The 26,679-nt window shown below is 36.3% G+C and overlaps 2 protein-coding genes and 1 pseudogene across 3 annotated transcripts; 2 read left to right on the top strand and 1 right to left on the bottom strand.

Moving 5' to 3' along the window:
• The first annotated feature begins 707 nt into the window (after positions 1–707).
• LOC143547177 (transcription factor PIF1-like) lies at positions 708–4,660 on the top strand (annotated as a pseudogene). Its single transcript, XR_013137729.1, has 6 exons — positions 708–781; positions 859–1,497; positions 3,396–3,497; positions 4,202–4,267; positions 4,373–4,438; positions 4,520–4,660. The product of XR_013137729.1 is annotated as a transcription factor PIF1-like (transcript).
• Positions 4,661–9,311: 4,651 nt separating this feature from the next.
• Positions 9,312–13,053, bottom strand: LOC143547220 (26S proteasome regulatory subunit 4 homolog A). The gene is made up of 6 exons (XM_077038701.1): positions 12,469–13,053; positions 11,502–11,747; positions 10,720–10,889; positions 10,390–10,606; positions 9,644–9,784; positions 9,312–9,557 (listed from the first exon to the last, which is right to left on the bottom strand). The coding sequence occupies exons 1-6, from the start codon at positions 12,946–12,948 to the stop codon at positions 9,474–9,476; spliced, it is 1,338 nt and encodes a 445-aa protein (XP_076894816.1). The 5' UTR covers positions 12,949–13,053; the 3' UTR covers positions 9,312–9,473.
• Positions 13,054–22,577: 9,524 nt separating this feature from the next.
• Positions 22,578–25,688, top strand: LOC143547219 (putative kinase-like protein TMKL1). The gene is made up of 2 exons (XM_077038700.1): positions 22,578–23,930; positions 24,826–25,688. The coding sequence occupies exons 1-2, from the start codon at positions 22,616–22,618 to the stop codon at positions 25,464–25,466; spliced, it is 1,956 nt and encodes a 651-aa protein (XP_076894815.1). The 5' UTR covers positions 22,578–22,615; the 3' UTR covers positions 25,467–25,688.
• The last annotated feature ends 991 nt before the right edge of the window (positions 25,689–26,679 follow it).

The raw sequence follows: 26,679 nt of genomic DNA, 5'->3' as shown, positions 1-26,679 counted from the left end.
GTCAAAGCACGGGCGAGGTTTAGCTGTTCATGTCGACCCACACATGCTAATTTGGAGAGCACAACCATGACTTTCACAAATCCCGTAAACATGTGCGTGCCTTTTAAGAGGTACGCCCCTACTTTATCTGAATTGTTGTCAATCCAGACATGCCTTTTGTCAACACGGCCGTGCCTCTTCTACGAAATAACAACATTTTAAGAAAGGAAAAAAAATAATGTATTTCTTACTTCCCAAGCACAATTTTAAATGAAATATCTTTAATATTAATAAAAAATGAAAAAATAAAAAACGATATAATAAAGAAAGAAAAGATAGAAAAAGACAGGCCTTATCATCTAGGTTCGACCTGAGGCGCACACTGACATTCAAATATCAACTCATTCCTCTCTTCTCCATCCTTTTCATGAATAATAATAATAATAATAATAATAATAATAATAATAATAATAATAAATTATCAAACAATTCTTCTGATTTTTCTGCAACTGTCATCAGATTTCTTTTGTAGCTGCTCCAGATGATCCATACAATCCACGCTTAATTTGATTAACAGATTCGTTATACTTCTAACCCTAGCTCGGATCATTATTATTATTATTATTACTTCAATTATTATTCACTTGTTCATACTCTGTGGATGACGTTTCAATTGAATTTACTCTCGATTTCGATTCGAGTCCGAGTAAAGAGTACTGTTTCAGACGATGAATCATATAGTTCCTAATTTTGAAACGGAAGAAGATTATACGACTCCTGAGCTGCGTAACAAATCAACAATGTAAATTACTTACGAATTGGATGACTAGCTATTTGATTCGAGTTAGGGCTTAATTTTCGGTTATTTTGATTATGCAGGGGAGGAAATGATGATATTATGGAGCTGCTATGGCATAACGGACAGGTTGTGATGCTCAACCAGAATCCAAGATCTAATAAGAAGCCGGCTGCAGGGGTCTCACTTCAGACGCTGCAGCCGGTGACGAAGACACGAGGCCATCTCATGATGTTTTCATGCACGAAGACGAGATGGTCTCGTGGCTTCAGTATCCGGTGGAGGATAATCCGTTAGAAAATTATCTATACGGTACCGATCTCATTTATCCTCCACCGCCTCCTATAATCTCCATGGCGCCTAATTCCGTACCGCCACCGCAAGTAATGATTCCTCCTCGGCCTCCTGTGCCGCCGTACCGGCGTGTGGAAGGTGAATTCACGAGACCTAGGAGTCCGGAATTAGGTCCGTCGAGTTCAACGCGGACGTTGCAATCGGCGAACCCTCAGGAATCTAGGGCTTCGCGCGTGTCGGATAAACCGGCGCCAATTTCTGGTGTTGGCGCCGGAAGGGAAACGGAGACGTGTGACATGAGCGTGACGTCGTCTCCCAGTTCAGGTGGATCGGGAGCAAGTGCCGGTATGGAGCCGGTGTCTGAAATGCCACCACCGGCTACTGATGATCGGAAGCGCAAGGGCGTCGACACCGACGGCCACAGTGAGGTAATAAGTCTCTTTTTAAAAAAAGTTTAAAAAACTAAAAAATAATGATTGCATCGAAACATGTTATTATTTAAAGGAGAAATAGACTTTTTTTCAAATAATAATATTGTTATTATTTAAAGGAGAAAATCTATATATGCGTGCGTATGATGACGCATAGATACTTGTACGCAATCATATATTGATGACTAAGGTGTGCATTGAGGGTTGTACACTGGAGTTTTGTTGGAAACTTGGAATCAACTTGATATTTTGTTGTCCATACATTCCGGGTGTCGTGTAGCCTGAACACGAGACAAATTGTTGATTTAAGAAACTAACTTATTATTATGCTAAAAAGTATTTTATTAATACATTTAAGGTTAATGCAATTTAAAAATTAATAACAATTAGGGATTTAGCAATCACTCTTTGTGTATAGTAGGGATAATAAAAGTAGAATTCATCCTTACTAAATATTGTTTAAGTTTTAAGCTAATAAGTTAGTTGATAAATAGTGAAATTTTATATGTTGGAACACTTTGATTAAGATTGTGTAGAAGATTTAGACATGTTGTGGAAACTTCCAAGAGTATGATGATAAATCATAAAAGTAGAATTCATAGTATCATGTTCTGTGGTGGGTAAATCCTCAAGTTCCAATGCATGCGTGGGTGTTTGTTTGTTTCCACGTCATACTTAAGTTCACTGACTAGCATGGCACGTGTATTTTCTGAACATGTGTTATGTTCACTGAATGTGCATCATCCAAACAAAACTATGTCTCGTAGTTTATATACAAACATAACCACTAGATGTGTAAAAGTATATATTTTCAAAATATAATAATAATAATAATAATAATAATAATAGAAAGTTCGTTTCCCATGTACTCGGCAACTTAATGTTTGTTATCAACCCAATAGAAAATTTGTTCACCCTATATCATGTTCATAAACTCGGTTGATATGGTATGCTCACAAGGAATACTAATTTTAACCGAGTTTATTATCTATTATAGCTATTATATATTTTTAATTTTGTTTGTTACTATTTTATATATGCATGTCTATTTAAATATTGTGATAGGTATCATTATTTTGTTATTTTGTAATTCGACTATAATCACCGCCGCTTCCATTCATTTTAAGGATAAAAGCAAGAAGTCAAAACATATATGGATTCATGATCATTGTGTTAAGCTGTTATTATGGCATCATACATGACAAATTAAGTAAAAATATCCTTAACTTGGACTACCAAAGTAAAAACGAGGTGAACTGCAACAAGTGGCGGACCTACACCAAAGGTGTAGGTGTCGGCCGATCCTTGTGAAAAATTATTTTAAAGGTATATATATGTTAAAATCCTGATTGGCCCTTATGAAATTTTGACACCGACCCTCTTTCGATCCCTGTGAATTTTTTCCCTGTGTCCTCCACTGACTGGAACAGTTTAAATTTATAAGCAGAGCCGGCTATGGGGTATGGCGGGGTAGTCGATGGCCACAGGCCCGACACCCCGCTAGGCCCGATTTTTTTTTTAAAATTATATTTACTTTTATGAAAAAATATATGTGTATTCAATGTTTCAACACAATTACATGACTATTAGCTTGGTCTAGTGGTGATGGGTATGGCATCTAACCAAAAGGTTGTGAGTTCTGATCTTATTTGAGACATTTTTAAGCTTATTTTATACAAAATCTTTTTACACAACTAAAATCATAATAAAGTAAGCCCATTTGTAATTAAATTATATAAACCCAAAAAAATGTTCCTTCTATTAAAGGCCAAAAAAAATTTCGCGCCCAAAATTTTTTTCACATTCTCGGAGCCGGGCCTGTTTAAAAGCACTTTGTTCATGCTAAATAATATCTATGACACATTCCATATATCATTATAATCTTTCATGTGAAGGACGTTGAGTTTGAATATGCTGATGGAAAGAAGCAGTCTCACGTTGGATCAACCTCTACAAAAAGGTCTCGTGCTGCGGAGGTCCACAATCTTTCGTAGAGGGTTTGTGTTCTTCCTCTCAAATAATAATATATATCAGCTAGAGAAAAACACCAAAGTAGTAATTCTTAAGTGTGTTACATTTATAAGGTCATATTAGAATAACTGCAGGTAAAAATCATGAGATAGGTGGATCTTTTGGTCACGCATCTACATTTACTTGCCTAAATCTGTGTTAAATGCCACCCCGATAATTTTAATACATAGACGATATGGTGCTGCGTGCTACATTATTATTGGTGGAAAAAAGTCTGATATGTCATGGCTAAATAAGTTGTAACACACTTAGAAAATACGGAGTAGTTGCTTTTGTGATTTTGTCACAATATAATATCCATTATTATTGGTGGAAAAAAGTCTGATATGTCATGGCTAAATAAGTTGTAACACACTTAGAAAATACGGAGTAATTGCTTTTGTGATTTTGTCACAATATAATATCCATTATTATTGGTGGAAAAAAGTCTGATATGTCATGGCTAAATAAGTTGTAACACACTTAGAAAATACGGAGTAGTTGCTTTTGTGATTTTGTCACAATATAATATCCATTATTATTGGTGGAAAAAAGTCTGATATGTCATGGCTAAATAAGTTGTAACACACTTAGAAAATACGGAGTAGTTGCTTTTGTGATTTTGTCACAATATAATATCCTTATGGGTAGTTGCTAAATTTGTCGTCTTATAATTATAATACTTGTGTAGAGACGTCGAGATAGGATTAATGAAAAGATGAAGGCCTTGCAAGATCTAATACCACGATGTAATAAGGTCGGTAGCACACATGTACATTCCTTAATTTTCAAGTAATATATATACGAAGCACGTTTTCATGATTTGTCCCCCTCTTAAACATCAAAACTATTTGTATTTTAGTCCGACAAAGCTTCAATGCTGGATGAAGCAATCGAATACTTGAAATCACTTCAAATGCAAGTTCAGGTATGTAAAACTCGAATAATCAAATGTTTTGTTTTCTAATTATATATATAGGCCCACAACTTAGTACCTGTGTTTTTGCAGATGATGTCCATGGGATGCAATATGGTACCGATGATGTTCCCGGGTGTCCAACAATATGTGCCCCCAATGGCTATGGGTATGGGCATGGGTATGGGAATGGGAATGGGGATGAATGGTGCTATGGTTCCATACCCTATGTAAATCACGCCTTTAAAGGAGACGAGCTGGATTAAGCTAGGTTGGGCTCCGGCTAGATTCTAGAACTTAAATGAGCCAGCTCAGCTTTGCTAGATTATTTTAACAAGCTGAAATGTTGACCTCGAGCTCGGCTGGTTAAAAGCTTGAGACAACTCGTGGCTCGACCAACCGACTCATTAATTTTGTTTAGTTTCTTCATATTAGTGTGTAAAAAAATTATTTTTTTAACACACACATTACAAAATTTTTAAACAAGAGATTTATAACATTATAGTAAACTAACTGAATGTTCAGTGAAGCTTGTGTACGTTTTTCTATTAAATGAGCGAAAATGAACAAGAATTTATGTTTGTTTTGTTAAATAAACGGGCACGAACAAGCTTCTGGTTTATTTTTTGTTACATAGACTATTAAGCATGAACGGACACGTAAGAAAATTTAATTTATTTTCAGGTTGATGATTCTTCGGAGGTTGTTTAGAAAACAGGCTTCGCAGCCGCCTAAATTTTGTAGCGTAAGGACTTGAGGATCAAAAGATTGTCAACTATGTATCAACAAAACCGACTGGGTTTACTCATGTAATTAGTTATATATACCGTTATTTGATTCTATTTTTACCGTTACAAAATATATTTAATTATAAAAGTAGAATTGGTTGTTAACCAATATGCATGTTGTTTGGTCGTTTCTTTCTCATCTTCTTTATATAAAGGAGCCAGACGATCATCTGGCTCATTTATATAATTTGTTAATCATTTTTGTTATGTAGTTTGGTTTTTAAATATATACAGTATGTTTCCTTGAAAACTTCTCATGTTATGCAATGTTTACATAATCGAACACCGGACCGGTCGGGTTGGATTTAGGAGAACAATGGACCGGTTGGGCCGGTCGGGTCGGATTTAAGAACACTAGACCAGAGTGACGAAAATCGCAGTTCACTGAAATAAGTATTATAGTAAAGAAAGAGTCTAAAGACATGTTTACCCCTGACTTAACGAATAAATTTAACAGGATTAGTGATTTGGATGTAATTGGCAAAAATTGGGAAACGTTGAGGGTCCATATGCAAAAAAAATAAACTTTTTGAACTAAATTCTTATTATTTGTCAAACCACAATGACGAAAATAACATTTTACTCTATTTGTAACTTTGTGTACTACTTTACTTTATGTTTTGAAGTAGATTTTCAGTTTAAAGAGAATATGAACGTTGAAATAAATAAAATCTATGTTTTAGTGTAGATTTGTAATCTTAGTAAAATACGAACGCTTAAATAATTAAAATATGAAGCAAAATTTTTTAAAAAGATGATCAGTAAGTAAATGATATTTTAAAAGAAGAAAAAAATAAAAATAATAATAGAAACTGGTCATTCCGGTCCAGTCGTGAGTCGTGACAACGGTGTTATTTTGGATTGAAGAAATTATATATATCGAAAAAAAAAAGTTGATGCTGTTTTTCCAATATCTATTGGGTTTCCTCCTGAATTGGTGGTTAGACATTATTGCCTAGTAGAGATGGATATGATCGCGTGGTTCTGCTGGTGACACGATGATACTCCAGTGTTCCGTAAGTGATCTAATTTGCCGTTCAAAAAAAAATTGATATTTCATAGATGTAGGAGTTAATGATGTATTCAGTGAGTTGTTACTGCTAAATATAATTAAAGAGGAGAATTGACTTGTTAAAACAAGTTGATTGAGACTTGAGAGCATGGATTTTGAAAAATATATATGTGATTTTTAGATATTTTGTGAGAATGGAAAATCAAATTAATTTCCTTTTAAAAATATGTTGTTGATGTGGGTGTTACAATAATTGTATATGTTGGGCCAATCATCCACTTGATTAAAGAATCTTTTTGTAGTTAAATTCCTAGTTTGTGGCAGGAATGTCATGTGCTTCACTTTTTATGGGAATTTTGACGATTATGGTCTTGTGTCAATTCGGGTTATTAGATAGTCTTTATGGCTTTTATGAAAAATTTGATATAAGTGACTCATGACTGTTTTTAGGGCTGTGCAACGGTTCAAAACTATGGAAATTGAACTGAAACCGGAACAGGAATCGGAACTGAAAATGAGTGAAAAATAGAACCGGAACCTATTATAGTAAACCGGTTCGGTTTCAGAACCAGTGAAGCCGGTTCTCGCTAATCGGTTCTGGCTAGAACCGGTTCAATCGTTTATTTATCAAATGAGTTGTGCAAACTTTGTAAATTGCGAAACAAGTTTATACAATTGTATGTATTCTTTCATGTTAAAACTAATTTAGATTACAAAATGAACATCCGTTATATTTTTTATTAAAAACCTGATTGTTGAAGTTAAATAAATCGTTAATAACGATAGATTAACCGAAGATCATATCATTTTATATCAAATTACCTTGATACTTATATAAAAAATGATCATGGTTGCTAGGTCTTGAACGAAAATAAAGAAGATTTGAATTAAAAAATGATTGAATGTTGGTTAATAAGTTATTCTATAAAAATGAGGATTGGTGAATTTATTTAAAACGCTTTTAATATTCAGGTTCTTCGGTTTCAAGTCTAGAACCGCTGGTTTTACCCAGAACCGAAACGGGAACCGTTTAATGCAAATTCTGAGAACCGAGAACTGTAAGGTAACACACATTAACGGTCCCGAGGCACCAGTTCGATTCCGGTTCCTCAGTTATGACGTTTCCGAACCGTTTTTTGCTCACCCCTAACTGTTTTCCTTTTATTTGTAGCTATTGCCTTATTTTTTCAAAAACCCTTTAATTGAATCCCAAGTATGATAAGAATTAGAATGGTCCATTTCTTTAAAAGCTTCATATTTCTCTCAATCCCATCATTTTGTTACACTTTACTTCTTTTTTGTATAGATTTTAAGTTTATCTAGAGCTTCATCTTTAGTATGCAACTAATATACATGAAAATCTCTAGAACATAATCTATAGATGCAATAACATACTTCTTTTCCCCTAAACACGGAAATTAATCGCATAATTACTACGTTTCATAATGTAAGTGTCTAAAATGTATGCGTATCAAAGAGATGATTTAGTAATGAGAGTGCTAGGCTGCTAGCTATATGTACGATATCATTACTAAGCATAGCATTGATATTTAATAAACATGTTACATAAATATCCAAATGCAACAAAAGAACTATGCATTGACAAGATATCCTTGTCAAGTCTGTCACTTATTTTTGCAGACAACACCATAAATAAGATTATTTTAAATTCATACACAATAAAATATTCTCCAAGTATTAAAATAATAAATAAAAAATAAAAGATCCTCCATAAGTAAATTGAAGCTTCAAGTTTCCTTGTCAAAGGATGAGTTCGGTTAACACGTTCCCATACGAAGCATTCTATTCGTCGAATAGACGTAATCAATGACGATTCTTGTGCATGTGTTATTATCTAAAAATTGACCTTGTTGCATATTCTATAGTCCTTGGATCCTTGATTCCTTAACCATAACCATTTGTTCCAGCTTTGTTTTTTTTCTATCAACCTGGCAATATTCTTAAAATATCTAGGTTTACCACACTTCCAACAAGCCAATTTTGATTTCTTGTTTGGTTCCTTGTGTGTTTTCTTAACTTCTTTTTTACCCTTGAATTCAATGTATCTCTTTCTTTGCCTGCCTTCTTCAACTAGATTCACACAAGAGGGTCCACCAATATCTTTATCCTTGGTTTTGTCAACTTCATCAGCCCTTAAAGCTTAAGGTCTCCTCAATTTTAAGGTGGTTGCCAAGTTAAACCAATGATTGTTCTCCTTTTTTATACTTCAACATATGCTTAAAATTTCAAGAAGAGATAGGTGGTTCATCAATAACACTCGACACGAAGATAGGTCCGTCCATCTTCGTGTAACGTTAAGAAAACTGACCCATGTTATGTGGGAATTATGTTAAGTAAACCGCCCCATGTTATGTGGCAGGTTGACCATGTTGTAATTACTAATTTAGTTACCAAGAATTTCTTACTAAAGGTATTCTCGGTCATATTTCGATTCAAGTGAGTTCTTTGGTCGATTCAGTAGTTTGATAAACAGAAAAAGGGAGTCTGCCGATGTGACTAGGACAATATCCCAAACTTACCTATCATGTCTCCAACATAATCACCCGTCATGTTTCATGAAATACTGTAATCTTTGTAAGATTTAAAGACTGTAATTGCATGGATAACTCTCTGAACCATCTAAATTACCATAAGATGAAACTATTTCAATAATAATTATTGAGTTCTTAATTGAGTGTTTTATAAGAAACAAAAACAAGCGTGTTTTCATATTTCAACAAATGCGTCCCAAAATAGAACAAACATCTACTTTCATAGGTCTCCAGCTATCACGCTATTAGCTAAAACAAAACAATGCTTAACGAAATAGCAACGATTAATATGTTAATACGGTTGACACTTTATTTGGTTCCTATCGACTTAGTTACTGCCAGTGATCATAAAAATTGAAACTAGTTTGATAACAATAGTAGACTGTTTTGGTAAATTAATACAGGTCATTACTCATTACAGATTTCATTAATTAGTAAAGCATATGAATTAGTCTCAAAAGGTTTATAAAATGGGATGACATACTATATTTAAACGATACTGAAATTCCAACAGTAAAAGATTACTGGTTATAATAATATCACCTGAAATTAACAAAGCCCGGGAAAAAAGGAAGAACTTCTACCCGAATAACAACATAGTCAAAGACGTCACAGAAACACACAATTATGCATACAAAACAAAGTATCTTAACTGACTCCGCCCAGGGGCATATGCATGAATATAAGAAGCGTTTTCACATATAAAGGCCTTCAGGTACACCTTCCTTCTTCTTGAACATAACCTTGTCTTTCGCCTTCTTAAAATCCGCATGGGTCACCTATCACAACCATATGATTAATAACTAAGCAACTTTAAATTAATGATAAATCAACCTTTTATTAATATTTCATTCATTTTTTGTACCTTCATTCGGCGTTCTCTCAACGCAAGCAATCCCGCCTCGGTACAAATAGCCTTGATATCAGCGCCAGAAAACTCGTCTTTAGTCATAACAAACTCTTCCAAGTTCACATCATCAGCTAGGGTCATTCTCGATGTGTGTATCTAAATCAACAAAAATCCATTAACAAACTATCTTCTAGCTTATATCGGCGATTGTACATGCAGACACGTTTAGTAACTATTATGAATAGTTGTTATTCTGTTTGTTAGCCTTAAAAAAATAATCGAAATACACAGTTATGTTTAGTTTTTTCTCTTTTCGTTCTGATATAAATCTTATTTAAAACGGAGTTGTAATGCAATAACGTTCTTTTTAATTGTCAAGTATACCGAGTACCAAAACTGTACAGATACTGCAGCAAACTAAACCGACACAAACCGAACATCACTACCGGTGCCGATATAAGTTTTTATGGTTCTGTTTCCAATTCAAATAATATTTCATTGTTGGGTCAGTATCAACAATGGTATTCATTTTCATGGTTTGGTTTCCCTTTTAGATAATATTTCGTTTATCATTGAATTTGATTCTTCTCCAATAACATGCATTAGATACGTTTTAAAAAATCCAAGTACACAGTTCTGTTAAAACTATTTTTTCAACACCCTGATATAAAGTTTATTAATAACGAAGTTGTATTCAAATTAAAGTATATTTTACCGAACCGGCACCAGCTGAAGAAAATTACAAAATCATGACACTATACCTGGAATATACGCCTTCTAGTTTTAATGTCAGGAAGCGGGAACTCAATCTTCCTATCTATACGACCCGGTCGAAGCAGAGCCGGATCAAGACTTTCAATCTTATTAGTCGCAAGTATCACTTTAACATCACCTCTCGAATCAAAACCGTCTAACTGATTCAGCAATTCCAGCATAGTCCTCTGAATTTCACGTTCACCGCCAGAATGTGCATCATATCTGCACCACCAAGCCAAACAGAATTAACTGAAGTGAACATTTAACCAAGAGCAGGGTTAAGCCATAACCAGGCTAAACAATTAACCGATGGTGCGATTTAGCCATAAATATACCTCTTTGTACCAACTGCATCAATTTCATCAATGAAGACAATTGATGGAGACAAATCATCAGCTACTCTAAAGAGTTCCCTCACCAACTTAGGACCATCCCCGAGGTACTTTTGAATCAACTCACTACCAACAACACGTAAGAACGTTGCTGATGTGGAATTTGCCACTGCCTTAAATAATAAACAAGATCCCTTAAATATATTGTGACTCAATTGAGCAACCAATACAGTCATAGGTGTAAACGAACCAAGCCAGCTCATGAGCAAACAAGCTCGATCCTTAAAATAAGCATATCTTATAAACAAACCGAAGCCTGAGCTTAGCCTGTTATTTATATAATTCTATTCAAACTATTAAATACATCTTTATACAATAATAATTATTATACATAAATTTTTGATAAAAATAACTGAATAATATAAAAAAATAATTAAAAATGTATCAGGTAAATACCACCAAAACCCAACATACTTTCCATCATAAAAGTCCCTCAACATTGTTTTGGACGTTAAAGACGCTTTACAATAAAGTTGCTCATGTGACCTGTATTTTTCTATCCTAGTTTCAAGATGTTTAGAAATGAAGCCTAGCTCGAACTTGAAAAAAATTACAACTCACAAGCCGAACTTGGGCTTTAGGAAAAAAAAAAGGAGCTCGAAGCGTGGTGTGCTCAAACTTGACCTCTTGTAAGTCAAGCAAGCTGCTAGTCGAGTTCAGGCTCAGCTTGTTTACACCCTAAAAGACCATTAACCAAAGCATGAAAAGAAGTTAAAAACGCATACCTTTGCAAGTAATGTTTTGCCTGTTCCCGGTTCACCATAGAGTATAACTCCCTTTGGAGGCTTGATACCAATATCTTCATATAACTCGGGATGAGTTAAAGGAAGCTCAACCGCCTCTTTGATTTCTTGTATCTGTGCATCAAGCCCACCAATATCAGCATAAGACTCTAGAGGAGCCTTCTCAACCTTCATCACAGACACCATCGGGTCCACATCGTCTTGAAGAAGTCCAACAACAGAAAGAACCTGATAATAGAATGATTAACAGTTAACACATTCATGTAAATAACAATATATCATGGCCTTAAATCTTTAATCTTTCACATACTATTAAAAAAACCTATATCATAAATCCATTTGCAAATAAAGAAAAAATTCTCTAAATCCATGTAACTGAAATACATATGTTAATTACTCAACTCAAACCCTAAGTTTGATCTTAACATTTGTGTAACTAATAATATATTATCATTTTAAGCTTTTACATACCGAGGGGGTGTTTGGGATTCCTTATTTTACCTCCTTAAAACTTTGCAATAAGTTAACAAGTCACAAAACCGTAACTTATTAACTTTTCTCTCTCACCAAAAGCAATCCCAAGCACCTTATTGCTTTTCAAAAAGTTAATAAGTTATAAGTTGATGAAAATAAGCAATCCCAAACTTAATAAGTTACACTTTTGTAACTTATTAACTTATTGAAAAGTTATATAGAGGTAAAATAAGGAATCCCAAACACCCCCGAAATAAAGCTAAAAAACCTATATCATAAGTCTAATAACAATTAAAGAATAAATTGAACTTTAAATCCTAATAATCAGCTCACAACCTAAGAACATATGCTAATTTGACTCTGAACAACTCAGACCCTAAGTTAAATCATAACAAAATCAAAAGTACCAAATCACCAATATGAAACCCTAGGTAAACCAAAGCATCAAAAGTATCAAATCAACAGTTCAATTCACCTTATTATGCATCAAAATAGCACACCCAGGCTCCAACTGATCCTTATCAACAAACGACAATATCCCAACATAATACTCAGGTCCAACAGAAGACGAAACAATAGCATGATTCTCATCAATAAGCTCCTCAAGGTTTCCAACGCTCATCGGAGATCCACGTAGATCATCCACCTTCGACCTATCTTCTTCAGTCTTCTCTTCCTGTGGCTTCAGTCTCTCCTGATTCGCCACAAACTCTTCTTCCATTAACAGGTAGTCTTTTATTCGTTCGAGTTTTAATAACCTTAGCCTGCACTTTGAGTGTGGTGTTACGGTTGGTAGCCTGGCTGCTGCCTCTGGTCCTTTCTGCTTCCGCTGTTTCCGGCCCACGCGAGCCGGTGGAGCGGCTGGCTCGAACTTCTTCTCCTTCTTGTCGCCGTCGTTTTTACGGTCGCCGGGCTGGCCTTGCCGGTTCATGCCGCCGGGTGTACCTTGTCCCATGGCTGTGAATTGGATGGTGGATTGATTGATTTAGGATCTGAGATTGGGGTTTTGAAGGTGTTGTGGTTATTGTTATCTTTCTTTACAAGAAAGCATATAATATGATTCAATTTCGTATACGGATGGTTTGTGGGCTTGTTATGTTTAGGCCCATTATTATGAACTGTAACTTGCTAACTTTAGCCCATGTTATCGCACTACTTCTAAAGTTCTAAGGCTTGGCCTATAAAATAAAACCCATCACAACTGACGGAAGGCAGAAGTTTAGGTCCTCTAGGAAACGGATTTGTTCCCAAATAGATTTCGGTTTAATCAACAAAAGTCAAAATCGGTATCGGTTGCTAACGTTTCAGTTTATTCCTTCCAATATCCACGCCAAAAAACTAAAAACATAAATCTAGTACCCAGAACAAGATGATTATATCCATTGATATGTTGTGAAGAGTTTAACCACAAATATTCTAATAATCAACCCATCAAATAAATGGAAAAATGAGGGGTGTCGGGAAGGAGATGGTTAAATACCTCGGTGACTTTCAATTTGGGGTGGGAGTCCCCAGTGGGGCAGAGGTCGTGCTTCATAGAGCGAACAGGTTTCTAAATCAGTTTCATTCGGATGGGTCATTGGCTATGCTTACTGCTGATTTATCCAATGCCTTCAACTTAGTAGATAGGACGAACCTTCTACATGAGGTCCGGAGTCGATGTCCTTCCATTTCTCTTTGGGTGGATTTTTTATATGGGCAGTCGGCTAGGTTATATGTGGGTGATACTTTCATTAAATCCACCACTGGGGTTCAACAGGGGGACCCTATTGGGCCTCTCCTTTTTGCCTTAGCTTTGCACCCACTTGTTCACCAAATCAGAGATCGGTGCAAGCTTCTCTTTCATGCTTGATACTTGGATGATGGCACGATTATTGGGGATACTAGAGAGGTAGCCAAAGTATTAGATATTATCAGGTCTGAGGGGCCTCGTTTGGGTCTTGAATTAAACGTTAAGAAAACAGAGTTATTTTGGCCAACATACAATGGAGTGAAGGCACAGGAGGGGTTGTTCCCTTGCGGGATTAGAAGGCCGGTGCTTGGCGTGAAACTCCTTGGTGGTGCTGTAAGCCAGGATGCGGGGTTTATCAGCAGTTTGGCTATGAAAAGGACATCTAGCGCTGTGGAACTGATGAGCTGTCTCCCAGACTTCGGGATCCTCGATGCGAGCTTCTTTTGCTTCGCTCATGTATGGGAGTCGCCAAGCTTTTGTTCGGTTTGAGAACGTGTCAACCTATGTATGTGGGGGAAGCTGTTTCTATATTTGACAATGGTCTTCAAAGGGCGATTGAGGACATCGTGGTTTGTGGAGGTCCGTTCTTTGGGGATCTCCAATGGAGGTTGGCATCACTTCCGACCCGTTATGGGGGGTTGGGTCTCTGTTCGGCCGAGGATGTATCTACATATGCTTTTGTGGCTTCGAGAGCACAGTCGTGGTGTTTGCAAGACCATATTCTTCAGGGTTGTGATATTTATGGGTTGGACTCTGATTATGGGTGTGCGATGGATCGTTTACGTACTTCACTTCTAGATTTTGATCTTAGCGGGTTCTCTAATAAGGACACCGCCCCCCCCCCCTAAAGCCCAACATGTTGTGGCGAGTGCCTTATTTAGTGGAATCGTCAAGAGTTTAGAAGTTAAATTTGATTTATCCCCTCCCCAAAAGGCGGTGTTTGAATGCCTTCGGGCTCCGGATTTTCTAACGGCCATCCCCGTTGAAGGATTAGGCCAACGTATGTCGGGTTTGGAGTATCAGGCTATCCGTAAGTACCGGTTAATGATCCCTATGTTCCCGACGGATGAACCTTGCCCAATTTGTCGCAAGGTCTGTTTGGATTCTTTTGGTGACCATGCGGTGCATTGCAAAGAATTGCCTGGCTTTAAATACAGACATGATCTGGTTAGGGATGTTCTGTGTGATGTTCTTAAACGGGCAGGGATTTCTGCTAAAAAAGAGGCCCCTGTTAACTTTCTCACGGATCCTCTTGAAGGGAGGTCTACTTTACGACCAGCTGATATTCTTGTGTTCGGGTGGGCAGGGGGGAAACACGCCTGTATGGATCTTACAGGAGTGTCTCCTCTTGTTGGGCTCAGGGACCGTGGGTTTGTTGTGGGTCAGGCTGCGTTGAAGGCTGAATCGGGCAAAGTTGTTAAACACGAGAAAGCTTGTTTAGATAATCAACATGTCTTTCTACCATTTGCCTTTGATACATTTGGTTTTCTGGCTCCAGAGGCTGTGAAATTTTTTACTAGGGTTCAGCGCGTCGTACACGAAACCTCTTCAGCTTCTAGGTCCCAAAGCTTCGTTTTTAGTAGGATTAGCTTTGCTATTCAAAAGGGGGTCGCGGCGCAGCTTGTTGCCCGTTTGCCTGCAACTTTATTGTAATCGTTTTATAGTAAATTATATAAAATTACTCGTTTCCTCTTAAAAAAAATGGAAAAAACATTACACTATGAAACATTACCCTACCATAATGTAATTTGCTTCCAATGTCAATAAAAAGTAACCCATCCAACGATATTTAACATCCAATAAACTGCCGAATAAAACGCGTCCCAAGCCGAAATATAACAACTACCACCTCCTTCTAGGCCATCACATGGAAAGCTATAACCAATATCATGTTAAGGTTTCCAACTTGTAAATGATTTGAGCAGTTTAAAATTGGTTCGGGTTAAGGGTATCAACAAGCCGAGCCAACCAGAGCTCGACTAGGCTTGAGCTCAGATCATTTTAACTTTTTAGGGCACAAGCTTGAATCGTGAGTTGATTTTTCAATCTCGGGGTCGGCTCGCTTGTTATTTATTAAATAACTTATATACGTTTTTAGTTATTTCTTATAATTTTTGAGAAAACTTTAAACGAGTCTAAACTCATCATCATCATCATCATCGTACTCAGTATATCCCACCGATAACAAAGTTATTGTAGGATCTGAGAAGGGTAAGATGTAGACAACTTTACCTCTACATAAGTACAAAATAAATAAACTTAAATATGCATAAGACTTGTTAAGATGAGGAACAAATACAACGTGTTTTTGTCTTACAAAGTTTAATAGTAATCTCAACCATTGGTCAACGCAAATCAAATCAATGGTTGAGATGATTAGGGACACCACGTGTATAAATGATAAACGGATTAAAAGGACGTGAGTGGCAAAATGGGTAAAGCCTATAGTTTTTAAGTTTCATCTAGTTATGGTATTTTAGAAAATAAAAATCAAACAACTTTTTAATATGACTTGATTGTCTAGTGATATGGTGTCCACTCTTTCAAAATGAAGATAGTGAGTTCAAATCCTTATAAATGTAAGATTAGAGGGATTTTAGGTAGAAATATTATCATTGTTAAAAAAATTGTTAATAAGATTTACCCCATAAACGAGAGAATTTAATTTCCTTTAGTATGAGTATTTTATTTGTATATAAATTTCATTAAAAAGTATTTAGGGGTGTTTGAGTGAGTTTTTAAAAACTTGTTTATTTGTTTGTTTGTTTAGAAGGGGCGGGGCACTGCGTGATGAGCTCCCCATCACACGTGATGGCTAAGTGAACACCGCTGCCGGTCAATTGTCACGCGTGATGGGGTGTAGTTGCGTGATAGCCATCACGCAAGTGATGGGTGTTTATCGATGAGAGGTATCCGTCGGGAATGGGAGGAGCCGTTGGAGGGAGCATGTGATGGATTAATAACACCACACCACCACTTCTAGTAAAAACCCATCACATGTGATGGATTTGTGGTTGGTGATGTGGCACACCACCATTGGAGGTGGTGTGTGATGAGCTTTGCACCAATGTTTTTAGACCCGGCTCGGACGTCGACCCGGACACCTTACCGGGTCAAAGGTCGGACCGGCCTGGGAGGGCGGATCAGTGTTTGACCCGGATGATGTCATAAATTTTTTTTCTAATTTTTATACATATATAGTACATTTATATATCATTTATGCATAAATTTAAAAATCTATGAACCAAATATAAACCATTGATTTTTGAGGGATTAAATTATTAAAATGCCAAAACATAATATCTTATGATTCTCACTTATCTTTCCCTATAAACCCTGACCACTCACATCTTCACCATAGCTTTTTACGTCTTCCCCTGTTCAAAGTGTTCAAACAGAGACACGCGCATGCTTAATCACATATACAATTTGGTCCAGTTTTGCTTCCATTTTGGGTCTAGTTAAGATAAGAATGCGTTCCACATGATCGATTTTGTCCAATTTTGACCCAATTTTAACCTAATTTACACTTGACCATGTCCGATTTTGGGTTCGATAAAAAATTGCCGGTTCACCCGCCAGGTCACCGGGTCCGGTCCGACCGCCACCCGTAAAACCCGGCCGGTCCAACAGAAAACGGGCAATATACCTTGACCCGGACCGGTATCAGCACCGGGTCCGGTCAGACCGGTTCGACCGGCCGGGCCGGGTTTCAAAACACTGCTTTCCACCACCCCTCCCCCCTTATTGAAAAACAAAATGTGTTTAGTAAAGCTATTCCAAAAGCTTCAAATTAAAGCTTTCAAAAGTAGATTTTGCTTTTTAAAAAGTAAATAAGCCAAGAAAAACAATTTTAAAAGCTCACTCAAACATCCTCTTATGATAACCTCGATGTAGTGTGTGATACCGTGTGTAACTTTATTGTGCATTATGGATAATGGGTTAAGTGATTTTACAAATGAAGACAAAAATCAGAATAATAAAAATAATTTGTAGTAAAAAAAACCATTTAAAAAAGTAATGAAAAGTTAATAAAAAAATCATAACTCAAAATATAATTAAAAAAAATAAAAAAGAAAAACACAAAAATGTTTCCACAATCTAACTCGTTTTAAAAAACAACGTGGAGGAAAAAAGATCACCGTGTGTTGTGTTTATTTTAAGGGAAAAATCCCAAAATAATCTAAAATAAGAGAGAGGAAAAAAAAAGATCCTAAATGTGTTCAAGTTCCCAAACAAACCCATGAAATATGTACACACCAGGTAGGGCTGTTCAAAAAGCTCACGGCTCGAAGCTCGCTTGAAAAAAACTCGGAGAAAGCTCGCTCGAAATCGGCTTAATTGTAAACGAGCCGAGCCTAGCTCGACTCGATTTCTAAACGAGCCGAGCCTGAGCTAGCCCCGGCTCGACTCGAACCCGCTCGATAGGCTCGCTCGATTGGCTCGAACTATTTTATTTTAATTTATTATATATATATACATACATGCATATAATTATCGAGCCCAATTATTTTAACACATGGGCTTTCCTTTAATCCAGCCCAATTTCCTTTCTCACTCCATAGTTCATATTCATAATTCCATATACCGAATAACCGAGAGATGAGACTCCATTGTTCACACACTCGATAATCAGTATACGCTCCATTTTCCACCCTAACCCTAGCCGCTCATATTCACCTCCGCCATCGGTCGTGGCTCATAGATAATACTTCTCTCTTAATTTTGTATTTGGTTTGGTTTAGACTTGTTGAACATATTTTGTTTTCGATGGTGTTATTAGACGTATTTATTTAGTTTGTATTTGGTTGGTGTTGATCTTAACGTCATATTTATTTAGTTTAGCTTGATGGTTGCATATAATTTTTATTATCACAGGTAAACTCGAGCCAAATCGAGCCGACTCAATTTAAAACCGAGCCGAGCTTGAGCTCAAATTTTTAGCTCGATTAAGAGCTCGGGCTCGGCTCGATTAAAACCGAGCCAAGCTTGAGCTCAAATTTTTAGCTCGATTAAGAGCTCGAGCTCGAGCCGAGCTTGAGCTTGCCTTGGCTCTGGCTCGGCTCGGCTCGTGAACAGGCCTTACACCAGGTGAGATTTTTAAAAATCTCGTCTGTTCCGACCATATTTTTAATTTAATTCACTTTTTATAAAACAGTCTATTAAAACGGTTTTTATTTGTTTGTTGTCTGGTCCGTTCATATTTTATTAATCCTAACTTCTTCATCTTCATCTTCATCTTCTTCATCAATGGCAATCAATTCATCACCACTTGAAACCCTAAACCCATCCCAATTTACCACATTCACAATCCCAAACACCGTAAACCACCGCTGCCACCTCCACACTCCACTCCTCCGTATCGCCGTAAACCACCGCTGCCACCACATTCACAATCCCAATCAATGCATTCCGATCCAAAAGAGTAAACAAAGAAAATCAATAAAACGCACCGTTAGCTCTTCTCCATTTAGCTACCTCTTACATCATTTGGCCTCCTATAATCGTAACATGGCATTTACCAGAATCAGTTTGGGTCACAACATAATATACCTGGCGCATTGCATCTACGGTTTATAAGACAAGTAGGTAACTATATTGTTCCTTGTAATTAGATAACACTTTAGATATGGATTATGAATAGCAACTAGCAAGCTATTATATAATAACAGAAACTTAGATTTTCTAAATTTCTTTGAACAAGCATAACATAGAAACCGTATTTAACGAGACAAATTACTATAAATAGGTTTCAAACAGTTTGAGCTTATCCGGATTTTGTTTATTAGCGGGAGTGGGACCACCAACGTGCGATGTGGGAATCGAGGACGGCCATATGGAGGAGTGGAGTGTGGAGGTGGCAGCGGTGGTTTACGGTGTTTGGGATTGTGAATGTGGTGAATTGGGATGGGTTTAAGGTTTCAAATGGTGATGAATTGATTGCCATTGATGAAGAAGATGAAGATGAAGAAGAAGTTAGGATTAATAAAATATGAACGGATTAGACAAGAAACATAAAAAAACCGTCTTGATAGACTGTTTTATAAAAAGTGAATTAAATTAAAAATATGGTCGGACTAGACGGGATTTTTAAAAATCTCGTCTGGTGTGTCAGATCCTTTACACATGTCACCTTTTGATTGGTTTAAAAATCCCGTCGTTTATTTTCCCAAAGCGTCGGCTCGGTACATATTTCATGGGTTAGTTTGGGACCTTGAACACATTTAGGATCTTTTTTTCTCTCTCTCTTGTTTTGGATCATTTTGAGAATTTTCCCTTATTTTAATCATTGACTATGTAATTTTTCATTGACATTGTGTTATATTACTCGACATTGTGTTATATTTTGCGATCAATTATGATTTTTTTTATTTATCATTGTGTTTTATTTTCGTAATTGTGTCTTTTTTTCGGCAGTGGGTCTTTTCGTCATTTTTTTGTAACGGGAATGACACGAAATATTTTAGTTTTTTTATTTATATTTTAAGTTATGATTTTTTATGGGGTTTTTTAGCCACAAAATTTTCTCACAATTCTCATTTTTGTTTCCTCTAACTTTCCCATGTGCATAATATAGGTTGCTTAGTCATTTGTATATGTTCAGTGATTATTTATATTGTTATGTGGTTTCTTATACGCATAGCATGCCATGCTGCGTTTTTTAACCACATGTGTAACAATAACGCGATGCATATACATGTTTCTCCAAGTCACGTGCCGCACCTGGTGGCTTCATACCTTCGACCACTTAGAATATTTTGTGTTTGTGTGTGTATAAGGTTTTTTTAGTATGATAAAAAATTCATTAGAACACCTGATTTTTTAAAACTTAATCCTTTTTCGTATGATTGTGCTAATCATATATGTATAAAATGATATATGGATATGAAAAGGTTTAAAAATCAGTTTCATTTTTGTTTATAAGAAAAAAAATGGTAGTTAGAATTTAACTTTAGTGTGCTCACCACCTATAACTTATAATATACTTTTGTAGAAGGGTTCTTTTTGGGGGGTAATTTATAACACAATGATGGCACAAGATTAGCATGCTTTGTGAAAGCTAATCATCATATTACACCACCATAATCTTGTAATCTCTATCCAAATTCCCACCAACCCTACATTCTTTTATCATTGTTTTATATTATTAAGCTCCTCCCTATTTCTTTCACACATTTAATAGTTATTACAGAAAACTAGTTGTAATTGATACCATAGACGCAACCCTTAAATCGTAATAAATCTCAAGTACTTTGTGGGGATTGTAATGGCAAAATTAATTTTTAAACCTTTTTTTTTAATAAAACGTTAAGACATGGATAATTTATATACGATAATAATTATTGTATTAGATATTTCACATTGGAATCTCTATTTCTCTAAAAAAACATCACATTACTCTAAATTTTATCTATCGTTATTATAACCTCTTACATGTCATTCTCTATATCTATATAATTCGCATAAATAATATTATACAAAGACAAGTTTAATATTATTGTACTGAATAATACACGGACTAGTAAGTAAGACATCACTTATAAATATGGTGATAACTGATAACCATATAGTAAATGGTAAGTTCAAGAGTAGATGGCACAAAGAGTGTAAGACTTTGTTTTTTGTCGTTTAAAGTAAACACCTTCTAAGAAATAATCTATCCTACCAGACAAACTTAGATGTGTATGTCTTATCTAATTCACAACTAATACACACAAAAAAAGTTGATGGTAATTGATATAGAACATTTATTGTGGCATGATACTTCTTTTTAAGGGTGTTTGGGATTCTTTATTTATTTCCTTATAACTTTCTATTAAGTTAATAAGTTACAATCCTAAACATCACATTGGCATCTCCTTTCAAGATTGGTTAACTAGCACCATGATCTAAGACCGAGATCAACTTATGAGAATAATGACACTATGGCAGGCTCATCTCATCTCTTCGAGATCATTTAATAAATTTATTTAAAATGGAAGTGGTCTTTTGGTTCAAAAAACTTTCAAAAAATTTCGAACCCCTCTCATCAAGAAGGAACTTATAAATAACTAAGAAGAAACTTATAAATAACCATATTAGAGAAAGCCGTAAAAAACAATATAATCTCTTCAAAAATTAGTATAATAACACGCCTTATTAAGCATGATAGCATATTCAACATTAAAATTTAATTCTAATCTTTAATAGAAGATTGATATTGAACAAAATAATTCAGTTATAACAAAGAGTCAGATAAGTGAACAACAAACTGTACAATCATCAATTTTTTAAATTTAATTTTTTAAAATAATGTATCAAACTATCTTTAGTAAATTGCCTTTATATAATATTATCAAACCGAAATCCCTAAATATTGTTTTCTTGTCTCTTGGTCGCACATACTAAATCAACGCCTTCACATGATACATTTAACCATTGCCAAATAAGCGTGTTTTTTTTTTCAATTAATGCTCATAAACATTCTATTTTAACATTAAATTTTCGTTACTTTATTTAAAAAAAGTAAAAAAATTATTACTCCAGTTTGAAACGGTTAGTGTCTAAAACCATGGATTGTTGTAAATAAGTCAAACGACATGAATCCAACAAAGATTACACATCCTTTATTATGATTCCCCAAACAATCCTCCTACTTTCCGACCATCCGATCACCATCCAACGGCCCACACTTAAAGCACCATAATATTATCATATCATTACTTATTATAATATTAACATTTTCAAATACGTTAAAGTGGGAACAAAATCACTACCACTCCTCACTCCTTCACATATTCCCACACTTCACATCTCTCACTCCCAACCTTCTTCATTCACCCACACCACCATGGCAAGTTCAACTTCCACCAAACCCATTAACATATTATTCTTCTTCTTTCTGTGTTCCATGTTTCCATTAAATACATTCCCGGTTTCCACCGACGTCGATTTGCTTCTAACCCGAATCAAACCGGCGCTTGCTGGCGAAACCGGGAATACTAAAAACATTTTATTGGAAACATGGAACACACCCGTACCCCTATGCCAATGGAGGGGTTTGAAATGGACGTACACTAACGGATCTCCATTAACCTGTACGGACATTTCATCACCACAGTGGTCCAACCTAACCCTAGCTAAAGACCCATCTCTCCACCTCCTCTCACTCCAGCTCCCGTCGGCAAATCTCTCCGGCACACTCCCGCCGGAGCTTGGAGAGTTTTCGACTCTTCAAAGCTTGTATTTGGCGGTTAATTTTTTATCCGGACCCATTCCGCTTGAAATCGGGTACAGCTCTTCGTTGTCGGATATTGATTTGGGTAGCAATTTATTAACCGGGTCGGTTCCGGCGTCTGTGTGGAATCTTTGTGACCGGTTGATTTCTATTCGGGTTCATGGGAATTTGTTATCCGGGTCAGTACCCGAACCGGTTTTACCGAATGCTAGTTGTGGGAATTTGTTGTATTTTGACTTTGGTCAAAATCAGTTTTCGGGTAATTTTCCTCGGTTTTTGACCGGTTTTAAGGCGCTTAGAGAAGTTGATCTTAGTAGGAATAACTTGACTGGTGAAGTACCTGATGAATTGGGTAGATTGAATTTGGAAAAATTGAATCTTTCTTATAATAATTTTAGTGGGGTGTTACCGGATTTGTCGAAATTCGGGGCGGATTCGTTTGAAGGGAATGTGAATTTATGCGGGCCGCCGTTGGGTGGATGTGGGAGAAGGTCGGGTGGTTTGAGTTCGGGTGCGGTTGCGGGGATTGTGATTAGTTTGATGACGGGGGTCGTTGTTTTCGCTTCGTTGTTGATCGGGTACTCACAAGGGAAAAAGAAAAAGCATTTTGATGAAGAGGACGACGGGTTTGACGAGAACGGTGAAGAAGATGATAACGGTGGTGGTGAAGGGAAGCTGATATTGTTTCAGGGTGGTGAGCATTTGACTTTGGAGGATGTGTTGAATGCTACTGGTCAAGTTATGGAGAAGACGAGTTATGGGACGATTTATAAAGCGAAACTGGCGGATGGGGGGACCATCGCGTTGAGGTTGTTGAGGGAAGGAAGTTGTAAAGATGTCGGGTTTTGTTTTCCGATTATTAAACAGTTGGGAAGGATTCGACACGAGAGTTTGATTCCGTTAAGGGCGTTTTATCAAGGGAAGAGAGGGGAGAAGTTGTTGATTTATGATTATCTCAAGAACAAAACTCTACATGAGCTTTTACATGGTAAATATCGTTTAACTCGTACAAATGAATGAATTATTATTGATTAATGTTGAAATCATGCATCATATAACCTTAATAATGTGTTCTTATCTTTGAGTTCTTTTGTTTAGCATTGCATGTATGTAACCTTCTATAAAGTATAAAATGGTGACATGCCCTATCTTTTTAAGTTGTCGCGTCCTGTCACAATTTTACCAGCGGTAGAAAATGAAATACATGCAATGGTGTTGAAAATACAACATTTTTTTTCTTAGATACATGATATAGTTGTGTTACGTTTAGTAATGTGCTTTACGACATGTATATTGGGTGTTGGTTTCTTCATGTGCATTGAATAACGGTTTAGTTACACCAAAATGTAACTTTACTTCGTTTTTCCGTTTATGAATGTAAGAAAAGTAGTTTCTTTACCATATTTTCGTTTTTTACCATTATATGCGGGTAACCTTTTGTTAACAGGTAAAATAGTTACCCACATATAATGGTATAAAAAGCGAACATACGCTAAAAAACATTTCTTGCATGTATAAACGCGCAAATATGAAAGTAAATTCACACTTTTGTGTAACAAGCCCCAATATATGCATAGCGTTTACAAACTTGCTTTAGTACGGTGATATATGGTTACATCATGTACTATATGACGATTTTAAGTTGCATAATGTGCATCATGGTATGAATATATGCATATTGGATATTTGGATGCTCGTTGTTGATTAGTTGTTTGGTGGCTGCATAATCAATATGACTTATTATGCACTAAATCACTTATTAGTCTAACAAAATTATAAAATTTTGAACCGAAACTGTTTCATGTCAACTTGACCCGTTTTGCAACCTCTAGATATATTTTATATATCTAATCCATTAATAAAATGTGATTTCCTTTCTTCAGAACCGCAGCCTGGGAAGCCCGTGTTGAACTGGGCCCGCCGCCACAAAATCGCATTAGCCATAGCCAAAGGACTAGCCCATCTTCATTCAAACATCGACACACCCATCACTCACGGCAACGTGCGGTCAAGAAACGTTCTGGTAGACGACTTCTTCGTGGCCCGGCTCACAGACTTCGGTCTCTACAAGCTCATGATCCCTGCAGTAGCCGATGAAATCATTGCATCCGCAAAAACCGACGGCTACAAAGCCCCCGAGCTTCAAAAGATGAAAAACTGCAATTCAAGAACCGACGTGTACGCGTTCGGGATACTATTATTAGAGATATTATTAGGGAAAAAGCCCGGGAAAACCGGTACTCGTGACGGGTTTGTTGATTTACCAGCTGTTGTGAAAGTGGCGGTTTTGGAGGAAACAACAATGGAGGTTTTTGATCTTGATGTGTTAAAAGGGATCCGGAGTCCCATGGAAGACGGAGTGGTTCAGGCATTGAAGTTAGCCATGGGTTGTTGTGCACCGGTTGCATCAGTTAGACCGTCGATGGATGAAGTTGTGAAGCAGCTAGAGGAGAATAGACCGAGGAACCGGTCGGCTTTGTATAGCCCAGCTGAAACAAGAAGTGGAATGGACACACCTTTTTGATTATTTGGGTCGGGTCAGTTCGGGTCGGGTTGGATTTTGTTTTACCGGATACTTTTAGTTTGCAGTATGCATCAAGATAGCTTTCTATATAGTATGATTAAAGAAGCATTATATTGTATTTTTCGTATCTGGAATGTTAAGAATTATTAGTTTGGGCCGTCTTTGATTATTATTATTTTGAGTTGTTCATGGTTTTGAATTATTAGTGTATGCTAATGTAAATTTAAATTTAAAGTTAGCATAGATTTTTATAATTAAATATGAGTTTGTAACAAGTTTATTGACATTATGGGGCACAACTTAAAGAGTGGGCTTGACCCATAATTGGTTAAATGTTGTTACGGGTTCACATATTGAAAGTAAGAGTAAAAGGACCACATCATCAATATAGTTTCTCAATCATGTTAGTCTTTTATTCGCTACCATCAGACCAACAATGAAACCGGTGGTAGCATCGTCTTCTCTGATCGTTGAAGTTCGTCTTTGAGTTCTTGTTGAACTTATTGTTCGATTTAGTTGTTCGTATTCTTTCGTCTTGTTTTCTAATACAATTCGTTATGATCTTACCAAATTGGTAGAAATTTAAAGTAGAAAGTAATCACATATTCAATATTGATTACGTAAGTCGTTCATATCTTTGTGGCTCCTGTGTTCGTTGTTATCGAGTACATGTTTCATGAAAAAAGTGTGAAGGTGAATGATAGGTGTAAGTTAGGCTAAACGGTGGATTTAAACGATGGAGGTGATGGTATGATGCTGAGTTGAAAATGGATGATGAACAACGTCGTAACAATGTAACTCATAGCTATTGAGAACACTAGAGTCTAGAGGTGCACAAATAACTCGAACATGGAACCAGATTCGAAAAATACCGGAACTGGTTTTTTTAATACCCGGGTTTTTCTATCTGACCCTACCCATACGGTACAGATAGGGTATGCATGTCACTATCAAAACCTGTACCCGAAATCGGACCTGATTCGTACATGATAATACATGAGAATCGGAATCATGTTTTTCCAACACCCAAGACTGGATATTCTATATACCCTATCTATTATCAAAATTACATGAAAAATACCACAAAAATACCCTAAAAAGTGAAGTCCCTTAAAAAAACCAAATTTATGCTTGGTTTTTTCAATACCCGAAAATAAGGTATTCAAATACCCGGTTCTATACCCAACATAAATTCGATGCATATCGTATGGTT

This window comes from Bidens hawaiensis, unplaced genomic scaffold, assembly GCF_021521415.1.
Source record: "Bidens hawaiensis isolate Kalapana, Puna unplaced genomic scaffold, B.hawaiensis_p1.1 tig00014658_1, whole genome shotgun sequence".
NCBI lineage: Eukaryota > Viridiplantae > Streptophyta > Magnoliopsida > Asterales > Asteraceae > Bidens > Bidens hawaiensis.
The sequence above is the reverse complement of the archived record's forward strand: the minus strand, read 5'-3'. Positions and strand labels throughout refer to the sequence as shown.

What these genes read in the sequence shown, in the direction of transcription:
- LOC143547220 (XM_077038701.1), bottom strand. Translation starts at nt 12,948, where the DNA reads ATGGGACAAGGTACACCCGGCGGCATGAACCGGCAAGGCCAGCCCGGC. An exon ending in GATGCAGTTGGTACAAAGAG is followed by an intron (nt 10,607 to 10,719) that starts GTATATTTATGG and finishes TTGGTGGTGCAG; the next exon opens with ATATGATGCACATTCTGGCG. An exon ending in CTAGAAGGCGTATATTCCAG is followed by an intron (nt 9,785 to 10,389) that starts GTATAGTGTCAT and finishes TTGTTGATTTAG; the next exon opens with ATACACACATCGAGAATGAC.
- LOC143547219 (XM_077038700.1), top strand. Translation starts at nt 22,616, where the DNA reads ATGTTTCCATTAAATACATTCCCGGTTTCCACCGACGTCGATTTGCTT. An exon ending in TCTACATGAGCTTTTACATG is followed by an intron (nt 23,931 to 24,825) that starts GTAAATATCGTT and finishes TCCTTTCTTCAG; the next exon opens with AACCGCAGCCTGGGAAGCCC.